General features: G+C 48.6%; 2 protein-coding genes across 2 annotated transcripts in view; both read right to left on the bottom strand.

The window, feature by feature from the left end:
• Window positions 1-15,229, bottom strand: part of LOC311188223 (saoe class I histocompatibility antigen, A alpha chain-like) — a gene marked incomplete at both ends in the record, with an annotated part of 296,532 nt that overhangs the window by 84,958 nt on the left and 196,345 nt on the right. The window lies entirely within an intron of this gene.
• On the bottom strand, window positions 4,631-5,707 carry LOC311167847 (lactosylceramide 4-alpha-galactosyltransferase-like; the record flags this gene model as incomplete). The annotated part of the gene is made up of 1 exon (XM_084228981.1): window positions 4,631-5,707. One exon carries the CDS (start codon window positions 5,705-5,707, stop codon window positions 4,631-4,633), a length of 1,077 nt encoding a protein of 358 aa, XP_084085107.1.

The following is a 15,229-nucleotide window of genomic DNA, read 5'->3' as shown; positions in this document are numbered from 1 at the left end:
ACTAGAAATTTCTTTTTGAAACACATTTAAACAAAGTATTTATAACTTTAAGGCATATATGGTTTGAATTATATTATAAAACTTAAACTAGTTTTTGTTTATTAAAAAATTGTTTGATTAAGATCTTAAGATTTGTTTTATGATAATTTAAAGGCGCCATTTATAATTAGTCCTCCGGAGGTAAAAAACAAAACAAACACAAAGACAGACAAACAGATACAGAGATCTCTTGATAACATTTAAAATTTTGGCCATGTGTATATATTTTGAAACAGTTATTTTAGCAATGTGTGAAGATACTGAGGTTTTTAATGAGTTAACAGCTAAAATCTGTACACAGAATAAGTGTCTAATCTTAATTATTACCAAAGACCTTGGGCTCGAGACCACAGTAGTCACGGCAGTTTTTACTATTATTTTTTTTTATAAGAAATTAAAATATATTAGAAATTAAAAAAAAAAGAATAAATGGAAAGTGCTATATTTACAAATTTAACAAAATCAAAAGTATAATTGTGAAAAAATATTTATTACAAATTCATTGTTATCTTTAATAAAACATTTATTGAAAAAAAAGAAAATATTTTTGGAGTTTACATTTTTAAGAAATGATTATATGGCTTTAGGTTGTTAACATATTATCTCACTGGGAACGGTCATATTTTAAAACATAAAAGTACACTGTTATCTTGAGAACAGGAGAAGAGGTAAATTTTTTACAGTCTGCCTGTAAAATTTGAGGTTTAGAATTTAGCTAAAAAATGTGTGTACCATCACTTTATGTTTTACCAGGTTAGTTTGTTTTAACAAGAAACTTAATCTTTTACAGGTCCAATAAGTAAAATTAAAAGCTTTTATTCAACCAATAAGCATTTTGTATAGGTTGTTAGCAGGTCAAAAGTAACTCAACAGTTTTTGCCTAAGACAGTTTAGACTTTAAAATCAGAGAAACACAGGGAAATGGAATTTTTTTTTTTTTTTTTTTTTTTTTTGTAGAATGAACCAAAATAGTTATTTAAGGTGGATAATAGAAAGGTTCAGTCCTCCACAGCAGTTAGGTAGTAGAGACCTGTCAGTGATCCCAACACTGGAGAAAAAGTCCAGGCAGCTGCTTGTTGAGATCAAGGGCAGCCTCCACCAGCCCACTGCAGTGGGTTCATACTATTTTAATAAAAACCTTTTATTTATAGTCATATAGTCTTATACATTCATATTTAACCATTTTTTATAATAAACTTTAACAATTGTGAATTAACTTTGAATACTATTATTTAAAAATGCTTTATTTATTTATTTATTTTAAAAGAAACAAATAGCAAAAAACTTCACTGGGGGGAACCTAGTCTCTTCCCCAAATAATTAACAGGAAAAGATTGGAGCATTTTTGTTTTGTTTTGTTTTATTTAAGATTATGACACATTATCTTTTATTTGTTTTTGAGTTTTTATTTTTATCAACAATTTTAGCCAAGTCCGAGCTGGAAATTTGGGCTGGATTTTGGAATGGTCTCATAATTGGGAACCGATGCCTCTGCAAAGAGGTCAGCATTGGCTCTAGAATCAACTTTTGGCTTTTGAAAAACAATTTTACTATCCCAAGAATCCTGATCACTTTCTGTAATACTGCAGGCTATTTTTTATTTTACCTTTTGTTTTGCATATTTAATTTTGTCTCTAGCCAGGCAAAAACGACCTATCTGTTTAGGCAATTATTTTATTAATACGGGGCTGTCAGCTGAGTCCTCTTTGATGTTATTTAGGGATACAGACAGCCATAAGTTTTTGAGTTTTTTTTATTTGTTTTCTCTAATTCAGACCCTTGATCTAGTGTCGCGGGGGAAGCATTATTTAAGCAAACTTTAATGTAATGTTGAAGCATACCAGTTTTTCTTATAGGTCTAGTAAGTTCTTTACAGAGGGAATTAGTATTTTACATGCAAGTTGTTAAACAATAAATCTCGTGCTCCGGGAGGATGGAAGAAACTTATCCAGAGCAGTTTCTAATCTAGCCACAAAATCCTGGTACATTTCATCCTGGCGTTGGTGTATATCAGTGAGATTAGTGGGTTTGTACTCAGGTGAAGGAAGATTTTTCCATGAGGCAACTGATAGTTTATTAATTTCAACTAGGACGTCTTTTGGAAGGGCAGCTTGTCTGCGTACCTCAGCATTGAAAGGTTCGGCGCGGTAAAGACAAGGAGAGCCAGGCTACATTTCTCAAAGGGAGGGAAAGTTTATTGCGCCCCGGGCGGACCTCACAGACCCAAGGTGGGGGTCAGTGAAGCCGCGCCCGTTGTTAGGGGGAAGCAGGGTTTTGTAGGGTGAGGAGAGGTCAGGTGGGTAGTTGGGCTCCTAAGGCGGGAAAAGTTTGTAGGGCAGGTAGAGGTTCTTTGTCTGAGATGAGACTCATAGTGGGAGGGGGGAGGCTCATTGTCTGAGTCCTCCAGGCAGGTATCCCCATTCCTGCCCCCCAGGTGGGCTTCCTGGTTGGCTCCTGCATTCCGGCCTGCTGCATGGACCTTTCAAGCATATTTGTCTGTTCCCATGAACATAGAAAGGGAAATTTTCTCATCCCTAACCTCATCATGATTCTTAAGGAAGGCATGTACTTGGTCCTCATATTCCATGTGAAATAATACATACATTGCTGAAGGAAAAACAGCCTTGGCAAGATTATGCCAGTCATAAGGGGTCATCCAGGTGGCTGATAACATGTCAATAATTTGATAAATATAAGGGGAGTTATGACCTGTTGTCTGAACAGCTAACTGTAATTTTTTAAGAGTTTTTATGGGGATGGCCTCCCATGCAGGGCCTTAATCAGCGCGAGACAAAGCCGGAGGTCCGGCAACGGGAAAAGTAAATGAAAAATCTCCTTACTGGCTTTTTTTTGCTAATCCTAAAATGCCACCTAGGGGCCCTTGATGGGCTTTGATATGATTAGGATTATTATGTAATGCAATTTTAGGTTTGGTAACAACTGGAAAAAGGTTAGCGGGTGGGGAGGGTTTATCATTTTTGAAAGTTAATTTATCTAGCATTTCAGTATATTCATGATCATTAAACTCATCCTCTGACTGGGAAAGGGATTCTTTTAATACAGGAGCAGAGGCTTGAGCGAATAATGATGTGTTTGGATCAGTATTGTTTTTAGGATTATCCTGAACTTCATTCTGTTGGCCTTACCACAATTCTGCCTCAGTGGCATCAACCAACAAATCTCTAATTTGTACCCACAAGGACAGAGCCTGTCTCGGAACCTGAGATGGTCCATGAAGGGCATAAAACTCTTTCACTTCTTTTCCTACTTTCTTCCAAGTTTCCAGTGACAAACTACCTTCTTCTGGAAACCACGGGCATACCCGTAATATAAATTTATAAAGTTGCAGTAGAGCTTTCTTATTTACTTTAATACCTCGTGTTTCCATCATATTTTTTAATATAGATAGAAAAAGATTTTTGTTTTTGGTCTCGTGGTGCTTTTGTTCACTTAAGCAAAGATTTCTTTCAACTGTGCTGTCCGGCCCGTGTCCCTCACGGGAACTTGCGGAGGCGTCTTAGCTAAGGTCTGTCCGTATAAGTCCCGGACCAGGCTGCTCCGAAGAGCAGATGACCGTTATGCCTTATGACGTCCTCCACGGGAATCGCGGGTGCAGCCCACTCAGACTCCGTAGCCACGAGGCCGTGGAGCCGTAATCATACACTCTCACACACACACAGCACCACGAGCATTCACTCTTAGAAAAACTTCTCACTATCTTGAACTGATCTTCCTTTATCAGCGAGCTCCGGACGCTCCAGTGAGGATCCTATCCCTGACTGTTTAAAAGAGGGTATTTTAAGGGAATCACATTCACACTCACACACACAAGAAAGGAGATAGCTTACCCAACACGATCTCTCCGTTACTCACCTCTTCTTTGGGTGGAAGACACAATGAAATGAAATGAAATGTCGGGGCCCCACGTTCGGGCGCCACCTGCCGCAGACCAGCACAGCAGTAGACGATGAGGCCACCTCAGGGTTGAGAGAAGCGTGCAGGGTGGTCAGGGCGTCGGCGAAAGAAATGACAAACAGACACACTTCAAGAGTGAAAATCTGAGTGTAATTTTCTTTAAGTTTGTGACTAGTATATATATGTTTTCTAAAAGCACAGGAATGAATATCAAAGAAATTAGCTTGCTCCTGGGCTCAGTCTATCACTATCAGGGAGGTGATCTACATAACAAGCAATGACCATTATAGAAGAAAGGAGGAAGTTTAGAAAGACAGATAAGGGATTAAAGTTTGTAGTTCTAGAAAGACAGGATAAGATTTTTAGCATTCTTGTAGTGGTTCTTGGTGGTCGTTAGTTATCTTTTGATAAGCTTCTGCCTTTTCAGGGAACTTCTGCTGCACTTTCTCTGCTTCAGGCTGTTCTCCCCCCGCGCGCTGGTTGCCCAGCCGGATCTAGGGACCTTGGCGAAAGCCATTCCTAAAGATCACTGCGGGGGGAGGTGCAGCAGGTAGGGTTTTGCTGTTCTCCCCCTGCGCGCTGGTTGCCCAGCCGGACCTAGGGACGGTTAGCCCTAAAGGTCACTGCAGGGGGAGGTGCAGCACCTTTTCCCTTGGGGTGGGGTGCCGCGCTACCATCAGACACCGATCCTCATGGCTGCGTGGGTGGTGGGGCAGTAGCGCGCCTGGAGCTGGCCCAGCAGTGACCGGGAGGTGGCCTTGAGGTGCTTGCCCTCGTTCATCTTGTTCCACACGTGCACGGCGTAGGTGGCGTGGAAGAGGCGCGGCAGCTCCGTGGGGCTGATGTCCTTGAAGTACTTCTGCCAGTCCGGCCAGGGGATGGGGTAGAAGGCATCACAGGGTATCACGCTGACGCCGCGGCAGGTGGTGTTGCTGTGGCAGGTGCTGTTATCGCCCAGGCTGCGCATGGCACACCACTTCTTGAAGACGCGCGTGAGCAGCTCCGGGCCCTGCTGGCCCCAGACCCAGCCGTTGTAGTGCGCCACGAAGTCGTGCATGCACAGCGCCAGGAACTCGTGGTGGCGTTCAAAGGCCAGGAAGGCGCCGTTGAGCTCGTCGCGGGACTGCTTGCCCAGCACGTTGGTCAGGTTCAGGAGGCTCTTGAGGACAATGAAGTCGGTGTCCAGGTAGATGCCGCCGAACTTCCACAGGAGCGCGAGGCGCGTGGCGTCAGATAGCACCGCCAGCCGGTAGGGCTCCCAGCGTTGCTGGGCCGCCGCGTGCCAGGCCGCCAGAGGTGTGCCCTGGAGCAGCTCAGGCAGGTCCAGCGCCCGCAGCTGCACGTTGGGGAAGCTGCGCAGCAGCGACAGGCCCTGGTGCTGGGGCAGGGAGGCGTCGCCGCCCCGCAGCCCCTGCATCAGGACCTGCACGCTGGCCTCAGGGTGCGCGCGCGCTGCTGACTCCACCGAGCACAGGAACAGGAAGGTGGGGTCGGTGCGGTCGGAAGTCTCCACGAAGAAGATGTTGCGGGGAGGGGGGCTGCTGGAGGACGGGGCGGAGGGCTGGAGGCGGGGGCAGGGCACGTCGAAGGGCAGGCTAGAGAGCTGTCTCGGGTTCCTGGGCTCTTCCATAATGTGCCAGTAGATCATGATGGAGATGAAAAACATGAACATGAAGCTCATGAACAGGGTGCAAACCCACTCCCGTCGGGTTCCCCAGAGCTGCCGGGGCAGACAGTGGGGGGACGTGGACATGGTCTCTTCCCAAGACACCAGGAGCCTCCTGCAGGAACTGGCCAGTCTGCAAGAGACGGGCACCACATTCAGACAGGCTGCTGGCCTCCACGACCCAAGAAGCCCACCAAGACCAGCCAGAGCCAACAGTGACTGTGGGCCCTGCACCCCTGTGTCAGAACTCTGTGTCCTCCCTCTCCTGTAAGCGGGGGCAGTGGGCAGTGGGCCGAGGTCTGGGCAGGACTCCCCTGTGAGTTTCCCAAGTGCCACCTACAAAGTGCAGTCATCACGGCCCAGGCCAGCCAGGTGCGTGAGAGGCTGTCAGAACCAGGCGGACAGACTGTGGTCCCAGGGCCCACAGTTCCAACCAGGCCTGCGACTGCCCCCAGAGGGCCCACTTCCCGGCAGCCGGGAGAACCTCCAGCATGGCCCAGGGCTCGGGCCAGCCTAGGCACCGCATGGCCAAGGCACCAGCATGGCAAGCTCACTGACAATCAGGGTGGTGTGTTCCAGCTACTTGGGGATGCCTACCCGGTCCAGAAGCCTTGCCCAGGCTGGTTTCCCCAGCCCTTGGCCTAGACTTTGCTTCTCACAGACAAAGGTCTGGAAGGAAGAGAACAGGGAGACTGCCCATGACCCTGTTTTGTCCTTAGGGTGATGCCTACTGGGCCAACAGCCCAGGTGTCTTAAGAGAATAAGACAGGTTTGGGGCCTGTCCCCTGACTGCCTGGAACACACAAGTGAGCAAAGGACCGGTGGCCGGGAGAAGGTGCCTTCCAGGGAGGCACCTCTGTGGGATGCTGAGAGGGGCTTCGCCAGAGGGACCCCCCTCCCTGCTGCTCAGCTCAGTGCCTGGCACACAGTAGGCACACAGGGAACGGGCTTCTTCTCATCGACTCACTCAGTAGTCAGAGACATGAATCTAAAGTACAAGCGAGGCCGAGCCACTCCTCTGCAGACCCCGAGGGCGTGGGGCGCCGGTTCCCAGGTCCTGTGTCCACACACCCCACTTTTCCCCTGGCCTCTTCTCTGCCCCGTCTCCCAGCCTCCTGCTCTTTCTCAAACCCACCCCGGCTGCTGTCTCAGGCCTCCAGGCTGCCCCTGACCGCATGTCTTCATTCAAAAAATCATCTCCCAAAGGAGCAGGGACTCAGGTTCCAGACTGGGGTCTGGAGCAGGGTCATGCTTAGGTGCAGAGCTAGGGGTATAGGAAGGGCCTCCCCAGAAGGGGGGCTGGGATCTTGGCAGCTCCTGAAAAAATCATATTTCTGCCAGGGCCCACTCCAGCTCCCATAAATGCCAACCCCCTTCGCGTCACAGCCTCCTCTGAGCTCTGCCACAGCAGTGACACTACACACCACATGTCTGGGTGTACACTTCTGGGATTTACTGGGAGCATAACCTCATGAAGACAGGCATCCAGAACAGTGTGTGGCTATGTTACCTGGCCTGTGAGTATGGAGTGAGGTGCGATGACTCAGCACACGAGAGCACCTGCGTGAGGATCCTGCGTGAAGCTCCTGTGTGAGGTAGGAGTGAGCGGTGAAGCAGCACATCAACGGGTAAACCAACGACTGCGTGAGTCAGTGAACAAGCAAACCATTGAGTGAACAAGTGAGCTATTGAGCAAGTGAGTGAGGAAACTGGGTGAGCGGGGGTTGGGAGGGGCACAGCTGTGCTATAAACCTGGGTACCCAGCCCCAGTTCTCCTCTATGGGGAGACACATTATTTTGGCCCTGAGCATTTTTAGATGGTTCTGAGCATTGTTTTTGTGTGTGTGTAGAAGCACTGAAATACAGGCCAGAGGTGCAGGGGATGAGAGGACTCACCAGAGACAGAGTGGGGACCAGAACAGGCAGATCCATTGAAACACACTGCTGAGGGGAGCAGTGGGGAGACAAGAGAGGGCTGCTGCACCATGTGGGTAGCTCCCTGGCCACGGATCAAATTCAGGCCATAGCGGTGACAGTGCTGACTTAATACCTAGACCACCAGGGAGGCCCAGTTTGGGGCATTTTTAAACCAAGGTGAAGCATACCCAGGAGTGGACACACAGCTGGATGGCCCTGGCTGTGGCCTGGTATGGGCTGACCCGACGCAGCCATGGTGCAGGGTGGGGTCTCGTGGTGCGGCTGTTGCTTCCACCTAAGCCAAGGGAGCAGACTTGGGTAGCTCCGTATTTGGTGCTGGAGCCCAAGACCCAGTCTCCCCTCTAGAGCTCATGCCACAGCAGTGACATTTCGCATTGCGTGTCGGGTGTCGCGTTCTAGGGTTTACTGGGAGTATAACCCCATGAGGAGAGGCATCCAGAACAGTACATGGCTATGTTACCTGGCCTGTGAATATGGGGGAGGTGCGATGACTCAGCAGACGAGAGCACTGTGTGCAAGGCTCCTGTGTGAGGCTACCTGCGCCCACCCCCTTCCCTTCATAACAGCATCCTCACTCCTTAGGGAACCCCTGTACCCCACAGACCCTACTCTCTAGCTCTGGGGTGGGCATATGATTCAATTCTGGCCACTGACCATCACGATGGGCGCATCAGCCAGGCAGATATGCCCCTTCCCAGGGGGCTAAGACGTGAGAGGGGGGTGAGGGGTGGGGGCAGAACCTCCCGAGAGGATAGCTGGCCCGGGGGCTAGCAGGGCAGGAGATGGGGGGAAAGAGGCATGGCCACATTGTCTGTACACCTCAAGGAAGCTGCTCCCCAAGCCACGGGTGAGCACTTGTCTCTGAAGGGCACCAGCACCCCATGCCAGGGAGAGGAAACCCGCAAGGCTCAGAGCTGGGTAACTCGGTGGTGGCATCTTCGTGCTGATGGGGTGGTGGGGCCTGCTGTGCTCTTGCACTTGGCCACAAAGACCCACTGCAGCCAGGAGGCCCTGGCCCGGCCATGTCATCTGAGTTCACATTGAGCGCCGGGGAGGATGGGTGGCGCTTTTCCAGCCAACGGCAGCTCTTGTTCAATTTTCAGAAAAGTGACTTGTCAGAGGCGGCCAGAGGTGCTGGGGCTGGCGTTTGCTTCTGGCTCTGCCCAAACCTGCTCGCAGCTGGCCGTTTGATCTTGGGCAAGTCATTTTTCTTTTCTGGGCCTCGGATTCCTTCTACACAAAGGAAGAGGGTGAGGGGAGGGTGGGAGCAACCGAAAGTTCTGACCTGGAGACACAGGGCAAGGGCTGATCAGCTCCTTGATAAGTTCAAATGAGCAGATACCTGAGGCTCAGAGAAGTGTGACATATCTGAGGAAGGTCACTGGGCCAGAAAGGCAGCTTCCTCCTGACAGCAGTAGATCTGCCACTAATAACCCACATGACCTGCGCCCATGCCTGCATCTCAGATTCTTCATCCATAAAATTGAGGGGTGGGGGAGCTTTTTGGTCATGAAATTCAGACGCTGTTCAATATAAAATAAAGTGAATGTCTAGAGCTTTTAAATCCTGCTGGAGGGCTCACTGTTCTGTCCCCTGGCCACCTCCCCATACCCGCCGATCTTTTAGGGCATAAATTATGATTTCTATGCAAGAAGTAAGTGTGACAGTGACCAGCAAGTGGTGATCTTTGTAAGAATGCCTGTTTTTACAATCTGTTCCTCCTTCAAAGCCAGGAATCAGGGAGGCAGTGTTTGCTCTTCGGGGGCTATACAAATAGTAAAGTTGGGGAGACAGACATTTCTTTTACTGTTAGGAATAAGGCAGATTCTCGGGTTGAATCTTTTCCTTCCCCTGATGTCCTAGGGAGCAGCAGGGACAAGCAAAAATATACCACAACCTACAGCTTTCGGGAGACCAGGGCCAGGGGAAAATCACATGTAAGCATGGCCCAAAGCCCAGCATGCCAGCAGCTTTGGCAGTGAGGTGGGGAGAATGGGGTGCAGAGCAGCCCAGCAGTGGAATGTCTCAGAAGCAACCCCTTCTAAAAAGAAGTTGACAAGTTAGAAGGCAGCCAGGTTGGGTTCTGGAAAGCAAAAGAGGTGTGGACAGGGGGAAGAGCCCTTACCAAAGGAATAAGAGAGAGCTTTCAGCAGAGAAGCCTCCAGAAATATCTGGCCTCTCTCCCAATTTCCACCAAAACTTCCTGCTAACTGCTGGTCCAGGAAAATCCAAGTAATTCAAATACAGAAAAAAGCCCTTTTTTTAAAACACTAAATATACTATGCATGCAAAGATGTTACAAGACAGACAGGGGAAAGGAACACTAATACTCCCTTATATATGAGGAAAATTCACTACAGAATATTGTCACAAAACAAAACAAAAATTAATCCAAACTACAGCATGAATTGACAAAAAAAAAATGGAAATGAAATTCTAGTTGAAGAGTCAAAAGCAGAAATACAAGAACTAGGTTAGAAAGAAAAAGATAAAGGGCCTACCCTGTGGCACAGTGGTTGAGCGCTGGGTTGTGAAGCTGCCCGCAGCCTCTTCAGTGCCAGTTCGATCCCTGGCTGCTCCCCGGCCACCAGAGGAGGGTCCCACATGGCGCGCAGACCTCTCCTGCCGCCCGCTGCTCCCCTCAGCAGTGTACTTCGGTCCTTCTGCCTGCTCTGCTCCCCGCTCTGGCTCTGGTGAATTCTCTCACCCTCCCGTTCTTCTGACTGTACCCAGAGCTTGTATAAATAAATAAATCTTAAAAAAAAAACAACAGATGTAATTAAACAAAAAAAAGAAAGAAAGGAACAGATAAAGGGCGGGCGGACATGAGGGTGGTGTATGAGAAAGAAAGAACTAAAATAGACTAAAGCATTTCAGAAGGGAAGGCCAACTTACAAGGAACAGACAAGGAACAGACTCCACCAATAGGAAGAGATTTCAAGAGAAAAGTGAGCACACATTGCTGAAAGAATTAGATCTCAAAGGATTTCAGAAGCAAAAACAGATAACATGTGAAAGAGGTCTTGAAGCAGGGGGGTCCCCAGGAAAGGGGAAGGTCCAGGTTCCCTGGCCACCCCCCTGCCCCCAGGAGGGTGGAGCTGAGCAGGGAGAAGAGGCTGCAGAGGAGACTGGAAAGGAAGGAAGCAGGATGGAGCCAGAAGGAGACCTGGAGGAGGCATATGGAGCCAAGAGACAAGTGAAGAAACTGCACTTGCCTTTTGGTCGTGGACTGGGTGACACAGATGTGGGTGAGACCCATGGGGAGGTGACAATGGCAGCTTTTATATCGGTTTTCATTTTGCTCTTTTCCTCCCAGACTTGTCTGGCTGTTTCTGATCCTTTTCTGTGGGTCCCCACTGAGAGGTGCTTTGGACTTGGGGCAGCTTTCGGGCCTTGCTCTGGGCCAGTCCCCTTTGGGTGGATGGTTACCCATCCCCTGGGGGTGCAAGGAATTCATTAAGACAAAACCTATAAAGCTATCCACAACCACTGCAGCACAAGCTGGATCCCAGGCCAGGGAGCTATCCACATGGTGCAGTAGACCTCTCCTGACTCTCCTGCTGCTCCCTGCAGTAGTGTACTTCATTCACTCAGTCTGTTTTTCTCCCCACTCTGTCTCTGGTGGATCCTCCCACCCCCCAACACCTCTGGCCTGTACCCCAGTTCTTGTATGCATAAATAAAAAAATCTTAAAAAAAAACCTCATTTGGGAAAAAGAAAAGAATATAGTCCCTCCAAAGCCTGCACGAGGGGACAAGGCAGAAGAGGCTGTTCTATTTCAGAAATATAAACGGTTACACTCCATTATATTTGACAAAAGATTTTTAGTTTAGATCCTAAGGAAAAACAAGGTCTGAAAGAGTATACCTCAAACAGTGATTTTTTTTAAGATTTATTTATTTATTTATATAAGCACTGGGTAGAGTCAGAGGTGCGGGAGGGTGAGAGAATCCACCAGAACCAGAGCGGGGAACAGAACAGGCAGACTGATGAAAGACACTGCTGAGGGGAGCAGCAGGCACGGCAGGAGAGGTCTGCGCACCATGTGGGACACTTGCCTGGCGGCCAGGGATCAAGCTGACACTGCAGAGGCTGCGGGCAGCTTTGCAAACCAGCGGTCAACTACTGCGCCACTGGGGAAGCCCTCAAACAGTGATTTTTAAATGGTTTCAAGTAAAAGAATGGGCAGAAGTATAAAGAAAATTACAAACAAAACAATGCTGGAGTCATAATCTTAACACCAGACAATGAGATTTCAGGCTAAATACCACTAAGTGAGCCAAGGAGAGGTAGTTATCACGCTAAATGGGAGAATTCACAATGGTCCTGCAGCAATTTTCAGGAAGAAGAAACGACAGGGATCCTAATACGGGAGAGGGCGAGGTGATTATAGGGACTCATTTTATTAGTCAGTCTGTACCAGATATTCGCAGAAAACTCCAAAAACTAGCCATGGGACCCCAAACTCTGCCACACGAGCTTTTAGAAGTGGCTTTTAAAATCTTTAATAACAGGGACCAAAGTGCAGGGTTGGAGAAGGAAATGAAGGCTGTGGTGAGTGAGAAAAGGCAGCTCAATCAACAGGCGCCGCCATTGCCGGCGCCCTGCAGACCAGGCTTCCCCAGGCACAGCAAGACAGAAGACTGACCTGCCTGGAAGAAAGAACAGAGGAGCTTCGACGGCCCCGTGCTGCAGGTACAACAAGACTGGACTGAGCAGCACAAACCGTACACAACCCAGAAATCCACCTGGGCCGTGCCCCTCCTGCAAAAAGGAAGGCCACTGGAAAAGGGATTGCCCCCTTCTCCGAAGGGAGGAGGGACCGGTCTCTCAGCTGCCAGCCTGCTTCCTGGACAATGAGTGACAGGGCCCAAGGACGATGCCGGCTCCCCAGCTGACTGTCTCCATGGCTGAGCCTGGGGTAACCCTGGATGTTGCAGGTAAGAATATTAATTTTCTAAATGTTCAACATCACTTGTAATCAGGGAAATGCAAATCAAAACTACAATGAGCTACCCTCTCACACCAGAGAGAATGGCACATATTAAAAAAACTAGCAACTACAAATGTTGCCGAGGATGTGGAGAAAAAGGAACTCTCCTGCACTGTTGGTGGGAGTGCAAACTGGTCCAACCACTATGAAGAGCTGTGTGGAGATTTCTGGACCTACTAAACATAGAGCTTCCATATGATCCAGCAATTCCACTCCTAGGTATTTACCCAAAGGACACAGAAACATCCATTCCAAAGAACACCTGCACCCCTATGTTTATAGCAGCACTATTTACAATAGCTAAGCTTTGTTAACAACCCAAATGCCCAAAAACAGATGACTGGATCAAGAAGATGTGGTACATATACACCATGGAATATTACTCAGCATTCAAAAAAGATAAACACATGCAATTTGCAGCAACATGGATGGAGCTGGAAGGGATCATGCTCAGCGAAATAAGCCAGAAAGAAAAAGAAAAATGCCAGATGGTCTCACTCATAGCAGGAATCTAGACAACTTAAATAAGGGGCCAGGAAAAAGAATAACTGTGAGAAGGAAAATATCAAAATCAACAAACAACTATGAACAAGAGACACTCTATGGGGGGTGGGGGGCGGGGAAAGGAGGGCTTGGGGTAAAAATAAGGGGGTTGTAATTGTATGGGGGAATATAAAAATAAAATTTAAATTAAAAAAAAGAATATTAATTTTCTGACTGATATTGGAGCCACTTACTCTGTACTCACCCAGCATTCTGGACCTTCCTTCCCTTCCTCACAAAATATAGTAGGAGTAGATGGAAAACCACAAAAATATCCATCCACCCAACCTCTACCCTGTTCTTATTCCAACTCTATATTCTCTCATTCCTTCTGTTCCAGGGCAGCCCCGATACAAAACGGGGTGCCTGACTGTGGGTCCTCACCTGTAGGCTTAAAGGGACTTATTAATACTGTACTGCAGGCACACACGAAAGGTTAATAAAAGGGAAGGGCAAATGAGGAAAAGTACAACTCAGGAGAAAAGTGGGACATAAAGTCTTAAATGCGTCCTACCAGATCTGCCGACCTAGAATCCCAAATGGCACTCTCAGAGCTGGCCACGAGCCACCAGCTGTGAAGCCAGGAGCGAGCAAGAGAGAGACCCTGTTTGGTTTTATACCAACCTGGCTGCTTAACCTCACCCTCAGGTCCCAGCCACCTTCCGTTTGGTGGTGATGGGATTTGTCTTTCCCAGTGTCCTCATGGCTTTGGTCTGCAGTGGGGGTAGTGTCTACAAAGCCTGTATAGAATTTGCTCAGGACATCCTTTCCCCCTAACACTTCCTTATTACCCCAGCTGCCCAACTCCCTTATCAGGGAGGGATTTTTAAAAAAAATTTGTTTATTTATACAAGCACTGGGTACAGTCAGAAGTGCAGGAGGGTGAGAGAATTCACCAGAGCCAGAGCGGGGAGCAGAACAGGGAGAATGACAAAATACACTGCTGATGGAGTAGCGGGTGGCAGGAGAGGTCTGCACGCCATGTGGGACCCTCCCCGGTGGCAGGGGATGGAACCTGCACTGCAGAGGCTGTGGGCAGCTTCGCAGCGCAGCACTCTACCTCTGTGCCACCGGGGGAGGCCCTATCAAGGATAGATTTAATGATGAGGCTGGGCACGCAGTTTTCCTCCATGGAGATGCCGGCCCTCGCCAGCCTTTTTGCCCGAGCCACCGTCGAATCAGATCAGATTTGTCCCACACCCAGAGAAAAGTGGAATAAAATAGATCCCTTAGTTTGGGATCAAAGGTACCTGGAAATGCTATAAATGCAATTCCAGTAAAAATCCAACTTAAAAACCCTGAAACTTAGGGGCCTCCCCTCGTGGTGCAGCGGTTGAGAGCTGGGTTGCGAGTCTGCCCGCAGCCTCTGCAGCGCCAGTTCGATACCCTGCTGCCAGCGAGGGTCCCCCCCACACACACACACACAAACCCACAAAAAAAAAAAAACCCTGAAACTTACCCAAACAGGAAACAACACCCTATCAAACCTGATGCTTGCTGAGGACTCCGGCCTCGCACTGCTCAGTTCCTGAAGCACGGCCTGGGACAGCCTGCTGGTCTCCCGCGTGGCCTGCGAAAGTCTGCCAGTCTCTGTGCAACGCTCCCATACTGCCTGGAAAAGAAATTTAATGGTGAGTACTGATTGGTGCGGGACCTGCGCCTTCTAAATAAGGCCGTGGTTCCCCGGCACCCTCTAGTCCCAAATCCGTACACTCTTCCCACTCAGATCCTTGGGCACACCAAGTGGTTTACTGTCCTTGATTTAAAACATGCATTCTTCTGCATCCCCTCCACCCGGAGTCACAGAACCTTCTTGCCTTCGAGTGGAAGGCTCCTGACACAAACCTTTCTCGCCAAATACTTGGACTGTTCTTCCCCAGGGGGTTCAGGGACAGTCCCCATCTTCTTGGAAATGCCTTGGGAAGGGGCTTGAGAGACTTAACTCTCTCAGGGGGAGCTGTCATCCAACAGCTGTGGATGACCTCCTTTCCTGCAGTCCTTCCAAAGGAGCTTCCAAAGGAGCTTTAGGTAATCGTACCTAAATACTATTCAGGTACTAAATTTCCCAGGACAGAGAGGATACCAACTGTCTCGGTCAAAAGCTCAGATTACCTCTGAAAAGGTTAAATATCTGT

Source organism: Talpa europaea (assembly GCF_964194135.1).
Source record: "Talpa europaea genome assembly, chromosome: 2".
Taxonomy (NCBI): domain Eukaryota; kingdom Metazoa; phylum Chordata; class Mammalia; order Eulipotyphla; family Talpidae; genus Talpa; species Talpa europaea.
Note: the sequence above shows the minus strand (reverse complement) of the source record. Positions and strands in the feature narration are given on the sequence as shown.